Source organism: Cicer arietinum, chromosome 1 (assembly GCF_000331145.2).
Source record: "Cicer arietinum cultivar CDC Frontier isolate Library 1 chromosome 1, Cicar.CDCFrontier_v2.0, whole genome shotgun sequence".
Classification (NCBI taxonomy): domain Eukaryota; kingdom Viridiplantae; phylum Streptophyta; class Magnoliopsida; order Fabales; family Fabaceae; genus Cicer; species Cicer arietinum.
The window spans coordinates 7,139,467-7,149,754 of record NC_021160.2 but is presented as its reverse complement, the minus strand read 5'-3'; the positions used below and the strand labels follow the sequence as shown (position 1 = coordinate 7,149,754).

The window sequence follows — 10,288 nt, the reverse complement described above, 5'->3', positions numbered from 1 at the left end:
TGCGATGCTCCCCTCCAAAACGACGTAAAAGTGCCTCAGAGAACCCTTCCCACGTCGCATTCTTGTTTTTGTCTAACCAAAACTGGAACCAATGCAAGGCGTCACCCTCCATGCTAATATGCGCAAGATTTAATCTTTCTTCGGTTTTTATTTTCTGAATCGTAAAGAACTTTCCAGCTCTGTTCAACCAACCAAAGGGATCAATTCCTTCAAAAGTGGGTAGTTCCACTTTCTTTAACCACCAACGTGAGGCTGGATTTTCTTCCTCTTCTGATTCTTGCTCGGAATTCTTCACACTCTTCTCCGATTCTGAGCTCTCGGACGATTCTTGGGTCTTTCTTTTTGTTGCTATGATCAATTCTTGCATTGCACTTCTCAATTCTGCCATGCCGTCCTTCAATTGTTCCATATCTGTTCGCATTCCAAGAAAGACTGTTTCATGCTCCCTGGTCCACTTTTCCATTGCTGTCATACGTGATTCCATGGTGCTTCCCATGGTTGTTGATGATCCGGCAGGTCGGACCAATTGTTAGGTTCCTTTGTAGAACTCAATAGCGAAAGGGAATTATTCGTCCCTGATTTTTATTGATTGAAAGAAAAAGATACACAAGAGCGAATACGCTCCTACAATGGTATAAACCACTCAATTGCTAATTTTGTTAAAAGATCCTTTCTAATTGGTGGGAGCCTTTATTTATAGGCTGATTATACAAGGGATAGGATCCAACTAACACTAACCGCCTAACTATAAAACAGTAACTACTAACAACCTAACCATAAAACAAAAACATCATTATTTTCTATTGTTTTTCCTGTAATAAACCAATAAAGGTTTATTCCTATTTACATCTTCATTATTCCTATCACAGAGGCTAACTGAAATATACTACTATACTCTCATACAGTAGCATTTTGGCTTGGTGACTTCTTCTTCCACCCCCGTATGTTTGCAAAATCCCCCAATTAACATGTCTGGATTGGTCGATCTGTAGTTGTATTTTGACAAAAAAACACATCCAGATTGGCCAATCCAGAGAGCATTGGGGGGTAGGAGAAGAAGCCACATTTTGGTTCCGCATACAAGAAATCCGTTGGACCTCTTATTAGTAAATATTAGAAGTTATGGCAGTTATAATTAAATTATGGCAGTTAAGTTTGTGTAATTAGAATAAATAGGGAGGGTAGGCGGTTATTGATTAGAAATTGGGAGGGAGAGACCAGGCTTTCTAATTCTTAAAAGGGAGAGACCGAGACTCTTGAATATCTTGGGAGGGAACCATTTGTAATCATAGACCATCCTGTCTCTAATATTGTTTCTGGTGTGTTACATGCAATCCATCAAAAAAAGAATCATTATTTAGTGATATTATTAATTCTGTTATACCAATTATAACAACAAGAATAATTTCAAAAAATATTGAACAAAGAAAAACTGTATGTTTTTTAGCTCACCTAAGTTGAGAATACTTAGTTGGCAGCATTGAAGCAATTTTGTCTGTGAACTGCACAAAGAATCAGGTCAGGAACAAAGCATAAGGAACATGGTCACAACTTTATATGAGGGATATAGCAATCCGAGAAGAAACACCTGAAGCACGGGTCGGTATATGGATGCCGCTAAATATATGCCCTCCTCAGGCAAAACTGCTGCAGAACCATAACCCTCCTGCAACACATTGGGACCCTTCCTATTCCATCCTTGGCGAACAAGATCAACCCCTGAATATTAATACAACCAGCCATAAATATTGAAATTGGGGAAGATAAATTAGAAGCTTAATAAACAAGAAAACAATAACAAAGAATGCTATAGACTAAGATGTTCAGCAGTAAGGCAATGACTCATCATCAAAGCATAAAACTGCCACTAGAGAATAAACTGTCAAGAATTAAGTAAAAGGATAATATTATGAGAAACTTTTTACAAGGTTTCCAAATTAAAAGCTACTACTGCCAGCACAGCATGCTAACTGCTAACAGATGCAGTATCTTTCTAAACTGAAAGAGAAACAATTTAGAATTGCAGGCAGCTAAACAACCAGATGGCAAATGTTCCTAATAACAGCAGTTGCTTATTTGTTTTTATCTAAGATTACTAGTAGTCTTAAACATTAATAATTTGCCTGGCCAGATCATCGTATTGATAAGATTACTAGTAGTCTTAAACATTAATAATTTGCCTGTCCAGATCATAATATTGATAAGATTACTATTCTCATATACCATGTCCATTGGACAGAAGCTTTAATAATCTGAAACGTAAACAATTAAAAGGAGAGTGGGAGAATGAAAATAAACATGCCAAAAATTCTGACCGTGCAAATATGTGCACAAATACATGTGAATTTCATTTTTTTTTTCAACATTGCAACTTTCTCTATCTATCAAATATACCACATTAAGTGCCCAAATGGCTTTTTTCTATGATAGGAATATAATTTTATCAGAGATTAAAGAAAAAGATGTACAGACATTGCAAGGAAGAAGAGATCTAGCAACACACTCTTCCCATTACACGCTCTCCTATTGGTTGAAATTCAAAACCGGAATAGTTTAACTTTACTCCTTTAATAGAATTTATTTATCATACACTGATTAAGAATAAATATTGTAGCAAGTGAAATGCATAGGTAAAGACCATTGGTGAAATTCTTGTGTACGCAATTTTTGCAAACTATGCAAGCTTCACCAAAATTTCATAAGCATATCTTAACAGCATCTCGTGCATACCAACAGCAACATGATTTTTAAACTGTATAAACAGAAAAGTTTAACTTTTCTCCTTTAATAGAATTTATCATACCCTGATTAGGAATAGATATTGTAGCATCAGTAAAGCGAAATGCAAAGCTAAGACCATTTTCGGATCCATCCCTGTAATCAATAAGAAATGTCACTCATTAACTACATGATACAAATCTGTCTTAAGAGATAAATACTGTATTAACACAGGAAATTAAAATTTCTATATTGTTTTCTCTGGACAATTGTGACCCTGACTCAAACAACTTAACAACTGCATTAAGGCACAAAACCTTGAGCCAAATGCCTACTTCTTCTTTTCAGCACTTAGTTTCAATATAGTTACTGATCTGTCAAAGTCCCGAAGTACAAATAGGAAGTAAAAGATGAAAACTAGGTTGAAGCCATGAATGAGGAGATGAGAGCACTAGAAAATAAATGGAACATGGGAAATCATTGAGCGACCAAGAGACAATAGACTGGTAGGGTGAAGATGGACTTATATTATCAAGTTTAAATAATACGGTACTCTAAATCAATACAAAGTGAGTTTAGTGCCAAAACAATACACCCAGACGAATAGTATTATTCATTATGAGGAGACACTTGCCTAAATAGTAAAGATGAACATAGTGCTCATCCTACTATTAATTGATCACTGTGGGCAGGAACTACATCACTTTGATGTCAAAAATGCACTTCTACATGGAGATTGAGAGTGTATTCCGAGGATCCACTGGGAAATTACCGCATAATTGGAAGAAGCAAAATATATAGGTTAAGGAAGGCCTTACTTATATGGGTTAAAGCAATAACCTTGTGATTAATTTTAGAGATTCACAATAATGACGATATCTTTGATATAGACAACACAACAGGGATCATATACTCTACAGAAAACATCCAAAACTAAAACCTCCAAAGAACCCACGTCAAAAGAGAAAAAGACAGCCCTAGAGAAGTGCATTGTGGTCTCCACTTCCACCTACATTGTGCATATTTTATATTTTTCCTGCCTACACAGGGCTGTGTGCCCTCCCTCACCCTTCGTTCTTCTCTGTTATTTTGATCCCGTGTCTTATTCAAAGACAGTGCTCTCTCTTTCCAACTTCCTCTCTGTTGTGATATTAGTGGGGTAATAACCAGTCAAAAAATGTTAGTGGGTGATGAAGAGGAGAGTCCCATGTTTGATAAGGCTCAATATCATAGACTAGTAGGGAAATCAATATACAATGGCATACTAATGCCATTGTTTTCTTTTCTATATTTCTTCTTTGCACCACTGCGTGATAGAATACCTGTATAATTTTTAAAAAACTACTGTCACAAACTAACATGTGACAACCAGCATGTCTTATTTGAGTTGCAAACCATATGCTTCTAAACTACATGATTAACAGAGAATCCAAAAAAAAGGCTGCAATACATGTTTGATTGGAATCCCATTCATTATCTTTCAAGTTCTTATGCCAGCTTCGTGATAGACTTTCTTAATTCTAAGGTGCCAGCGGCAAAATGACTACTAAATATTGAAGTTGTGGGATTTTAGATAGAAGGAGAAGAGAAAATAATAAAGGTTTGAATATTATTGATAATAGTTTTATGCTAACTTAATTACAAAAGACTCAATACTAATCTCTAATTATAGAAAAACATAGACTCAATCTTAACTCAGGAACAAATCATAATGATAATTAGAGATATTTTAAGATATCTCTATGATTATAAATTGATCATAGAAAATAACTCAAGATACTCTAATATAATATAAAAGATATTATAAGATATTTTCTAATATTCTAACACTCCCCCTCAAGCTAAAGCTTACTAAGCTAGTAAGCTTTAGCTTGCTACAAGAAAACAATGTTTTGCTCCACAAAATAATAAAAAAGATGGAAAGGCAACTCAGGGATACATGTGAAGTCGGAGAGAATTGCTATAAATATAGCCTAGCTAGATAGCCTGATTGATCATCAGCCTGAGAGAAATTCATGGCAAGCAATTGAATAAAGCAAGCTTCGTTCTTCTAAAAAACTACATTTGGAAGCTTCAAACCAATAATAACGGAGACTAAAAATATTAAAACTTGAATTTGCTTCAAGGAAAGATTGACATGCTTCAGGTAGAGAAAGGTAAGGCCAGTACATCTGTGACAAAGATGCAGCCAATGTATCTGGGACAAATTGTCAAGATAAAGTGAGTCATGAAAATAAAAGACACCGTCAAAATAACTATCAACGCAAGAAGAAGTCATCACTAATATGATTCATATGTGGGAAAAGGGACACCACCAGAAGGATCGTGGGTGAGAATAGAATCCCCTGTTATAATCTATTAGTAAGAACTAAATTGCATGACAAACACCAAAGAAGAAGCAGTGCAACTCTAACGAAACAAAGCCATGAGCAATTAACAAAGTAAAAAAATGCGTCCAAAACAGGAGAGATAATAGTTGTTTGAACAAAGACACATATTTTCATTGATCAAAATTGGAAAGTAAGGGCATATCTGGAACTGTCGGAGAGAGAATAATCGTACACCAAGAAAGTATAAAAGGAAGCCCATAATGTTAACCACACCCTACAGTAGCAAATAATTTTTCACCCTAATACTTGTTGGGTACTGTGCATCTGCTTTACTTTTGTCCTTGTTTTGTGCCAAATACAAGAACCCAAATGCACCAACTATAGCCCTGAGTTTCCCCGTTGCTGATGATATTCCATGGTAAGTAGATCGAAATCTGGCAGGAAAAATCTTCGCCGACACAACAAATGTGTTAACATTTGGCCCAAAATTTGCAAACAAGGAGGTCAATGAATACAATGCGACAAATCTTAATCCTCTACTGGCTTTGGATCTCTCATAATCTTGTATGAGGCAATTGTGCCAAACTCAAAGAATATTTCTTTGAGCTTTTCATCACTAATGGAATCATCCAAGTTCTTCATATACAAATTCACCACTTGATATTTGTTTACAAATTCCTTAGGAGTCTGCTCGAACCGACCTATCAACTCAAGCTTTCGTTCAGATTTTTTTTTGGGCTTTCCCCACATACCACTCCTTTTCTTCAAATTTCTTTCCATTCAATGCCTCCATTGCATTAGCAGCATTGTCTGGATTTTTGAAATTGACAAAACCAAAACACTTTGACCTACCATCTACATCTCTCATCAAAACAGCACTAGTAATGGTGCCATATTCTCTAAATACCTTTCTTCTCAACTCATCCACTCAGATAGGTTTTTCACATAAACATTATTAAATTGAACAAAACCATAACCATTAGACTGACCAGAACCATTTAACTTATCAATTGCATTCTGAGCAAATTCCTCAATGTCAAATTGAACAAAGCCATTAGATTGGCCAGAACCGTCAGTAGCTATTTTGCAAGATAAAATATGTCCAAATGTAGAAAAAGTATCATGTAAAGCTTTGTGATCAATTGTCTTATCCAAATTCTCGATAAAAGTATTTGCAGTACCATTCTTCCTAATACTAGGATCCCGATGAGAATACAAACCCTAATAGATTTGCAAATTAAGATAACCATAATCAAGTGAACGACGCAAAGCCAAATCCTTATAAACCCTAACTGAAACGACTTGGCCAACCTGATTGAACAGATCGTAAAGTTGAGAATCGTTGACATTTAGGTCAAGGTCACCAACGTACAACGATGTCGTTATGAAGTTCGGGTTCAGTGTGGCAACCACACCGTTCAAAGGAGCCGACACGGCGACGGGATTTTGAGCCATCACCACTTCAAATTGATGATAATAATAAATTAATAAAAAATAAATCCTAACCAAACTACTTCACAATTCTTTTTTTTTTCTTCTTTGTGTGTAAATAGACTAAGGATAAATTCTTCGGTGATCAGAACGGATAAGGAATACAGCGGAGAAACTTGAACTTTTTTTGGAAAAGTCGCCGAAAACGGTGACGGTGACGGCGGCAATAGCGAACTGAACGGAAAACGAGTGAAACCGGTGTCGGAATGTAACACGATAGTGGTTTGAAAAAGGAATGTCCTAACTGTTGGGAACTTAAAAGCGGAACAACGGCAAGATTGTTCAAGGAGGATCGAAATAGGCTCTAGATACCATGTTGAAGTCGTGGGATTTTAAATAGAAAGAGAAGAGAAAATAATAAGGGTTTGAATATTATTAATAATAGTTTTATGCTAACTTGATTACAAAAAACTCAATACTAATCTCTATTTATAAAAAAACATAAACTCAATCCTAAATCAAGAACAAATCATAATAATAATTAGAGATATTTTAAGATATCTCTATGATTATAAATTGATCATATAAAATAACTCAAGATAATCTAATATAATATAAAAGATATTATAAGATATTTTCTAATATTCTTGTTGAATATAAAGAGTATTGAGAGACATATTGAATAACCTGTGTGTTTCAACTACACAACGGAATTTCTTTATATAGACAAAGAGTATGAAACAACCCCAATTTACAGTAATACTAACGGGTCGGAATACTTACAGTCCATCTAATCTAATTATTTACATTCTAATATAATATTTAACACTCCCCCTCAAGCTGGAGCATATAAATCAAATGCACCTAGCTTGTTACATATATAACTAATTCTAGAACCTCGCAATGACTTTGTAAACACATCTGCTAACTGATCATTGAAATTGACAAAGCTAGTGATGATGTCACCCGATTCGATATTTTCTTTAACAAAATAGCAGTCAATCTCAATATGCTTGGTCCTCTCATGAAAAACAGGATTCGAGGCAATGTGCAATGCAGTTTGATTATCACATATTAGTGTCATTGTGTTGGCCTCTTCAAATTGAAGTTCTTTCCGTAACTGTTTCAACCAGATGAGTTCACATGTTACTAGTGTAATGGCCCTGTATTCTGCCTCAACGCTGGATCTTGCAACAACATTTTGTTTCTTACTCTTCCAAGATATTAAATTTCCTCTGGCAAGTACACAATACCCGGAAGTTGATCGTCTATCTATGGGTGAGCCTGCCCAATCGGCATCTGAGTAGCCAATTATTTGAGTATGTCCTCTATCTTCATAAATGAGACCTTTTTCAGGTGCACTTTTGATGTATTTAAGAATCCGGATTACAGCATCCATATGTTCTTGGCAAGGAGAATTTAAGAACTGACTTACCACACTGACATCAAAGGAAATGTCAGGACGAGTGATTGTGAAATAGTTTAATTTTTCAACCAATCCCCTATATCTTCCTGAATCTGATAGAGGCTCCCCCTGATTGGGTAGGAGTTTGACATTTGGATCCATATGAGTATCAACTGACTTGGTATTTAATAGGCCTGTTTCTTCAAGAATATCCATAGCATATTTTCTTTGTGAAATTATAAGGTCATCCTTGAATTGGGCTACTTCAATACCCAAAAAATAACAGAGTTTACCAAGGTCTTTAGTCTAAAATTTATTTGAGAGATGTTTTAACTGGAGTATTCCTTGCTGGTCACTACCAGTTATAACAATGTCATCCACGTAAACAATAAGATAGATGCACCATTGGGCTGAGTGATGATAAAATACAGAGTGATCGGCTTCACTACGGATCATACCAAACTCTTGTACTACCGAGCTGAATCTGCCAAACCAAGCTCTAGGAGACTGTTTAAGACCATAAAGGGACCTGTGTAGCCGAAAAACCATGGTGGAAGACTCCCTCTGAGCAACAAACCCTGGTGGTTGCTCCATATAAACTTCCTCTTCAAGATCACGATGCAAAAATGCATTTTTAATATCAAGCTGATGGAGAGGTCAATGTCGAATTGCTGCAATGGAGAAAAACAGTCTGACAGATGCCATTTTGGCAACAGGTGAGAATGTGTCACTGTAATCCAACCCAAATATCTGAGTATATCCCTTGGCTACCAAACGAGCCTTAAATCGATCAATCTTACCATCAGGACCAACCTTCACTGTATAAAGCCAACGACACCCGACTAACGACTTCTCATGAGGTAAAGGAACCAATTCCCAAGTACCACTACTTTGTAAAGCACACATCTCATTAAGCATTGTTTGCCTCCACTCAGAGTGGGATAATGTTTCACCTATAGTTTTAGGAATAGAAACAGAAGACAAAGAGGACAAGCAAGTGTAATGTAAATAAGAAAGACGATGATAACACAAATCAATATAATGAGGAGATCGATTGCGGGTGGTGTGAATATCCTTACGAAGAGCAATGGCAAGGTCATGTTCAGGTGGCAGGGCCAGATCCGGATGTGGCGTCGGATGAGAGTCTGTAATGGGAACAGGAACCGGCACAACAGAGGATAAGCGACGACGCTGATATATTTGTAGTGGTTGTGGAGGTTGGGGGGCAGACTCGACAGGTTCGATAGGAATATGGGTGGGTGGGAGAGGGATAACTACTTGAGAAGGTTCGGGATTAATGTCTTGATAGGGCTCAGTAGCTATATGGGTAGGTTTAAAATATTGTACAGACTCGAAAAAGGTAACATCGGCTGATGTAAGTAGCAGTGTAGTGTGGGAGAATAACAACGATAGTCCTTTTGGGACCGATGATAACCGAGAAAGACACACTTGAGTGACCGAGCTGACAATTTGTCCAAAACAGGAGATAAATTGTGGACAGAACACGTGGACCCAAAGACATGAGGTGGTAGTGGGTGAAGAGGACCGAATGGGGGATATTGCCATCAAGGACAGAAGATGGCATACGATTGATAAGGTAGCACGCCGTTAAGAGTGCATCCCCCCAAAAACGGAATGGAACATTGCCATGGAGAAGTAAGGTTCGTGTGGTTTCAATGAGATGCCGATTTTTGCGTTCGGCTACCCCGTTTTGCTGAGGTGTATGAGGACATGATGTTTGGTGTAGAATACCGTTGGAAGCCATAAAAGTTTGAAATTGATGGGACAAAAATTCCCGAGCATTATCACTTCTTAAGGTACCAATGGAAACTCCAAATTGAGTTTTAATTTCTTGATAAAATTGCTCAAAGATGAAAAATAGTTCAGTTCTATTTTTCATTAAAAATAACCACGTACAACGAGAATAATCATCAATAAAAGTAACAAAATACTTAGACTCTAAAGTAGACACAGTACGAGAGGGACCCCAAACATAAGAGTGAACTAAAGCAAAGGGAGAGGATACTCTTTTATTGACTCGATCAGGAAAATTACTACGGGTGTGTTTCCCTAACTGACACGACTCACAATGTAAAGTAGACAACTTATACAAACTAGGCACCAGTTTTTGTAGTTTGGTAAGACTTGGGAGTCCTAGCTGAGCATGGATAGTATGAGGGGACTCTTTGGCATAGCAAGTCTTGGAAGATGTAGAAAGGTAACAGATGTCTTGTGACTCACATCCGACGCCAATCGTCTGTCCCGAATTTCGGTCCTCCAAGGTAACATTATCATTAGTGAAAGTAATAATACAATTATGAGACTGAGTCAATCGACTAACTGAAAGTAAATTAAAGGGGCATCCAGGTACATAGAGAACAGATGCAACTGAGATGGAAGGGAG

At 36.8% G+C, this 10,288-nt stretch overlaps 1 protein-coding gene and 1 pseudogene across 2 annotated transcripts in view; both read right to left on the bottom strand.

Annotated features, from left to right (window-relative positions):
* Positions 1-10,288, bottom strand: part of LOC101491602 (exocyst complex component SEC8) — a 42,255-nt gene that overhangs the window by 19,157 nt on the left and 12,810 nt on the right. For both annotated transcript variants that reach the window (XM_004486384.4, XM_004486385.4), the window contains exons 13-15: positions 2,804-2,874; positions 1,589-1,719; positions 1,453-1,502 (exon numbers count right to left, since the gene is read on the bottom strand). In XM_004486384.4, the coding sequence (XP_004486441.1) occupies positions 1,453-1,502; positions 1,589-1,719; positions 2,804-2,874 (252 nt within the window). The remainder of the gene's footprint in view (positions 1-1,452; positions 1,503-1,588; positions 1,720-2,803; positions 2,875-10,288) is intronic.
* On the bottom strand, positions 5,497-6,948 carry LOC113784977 (polyadenylate-binding protein 2-like; annotated as a pseudogene).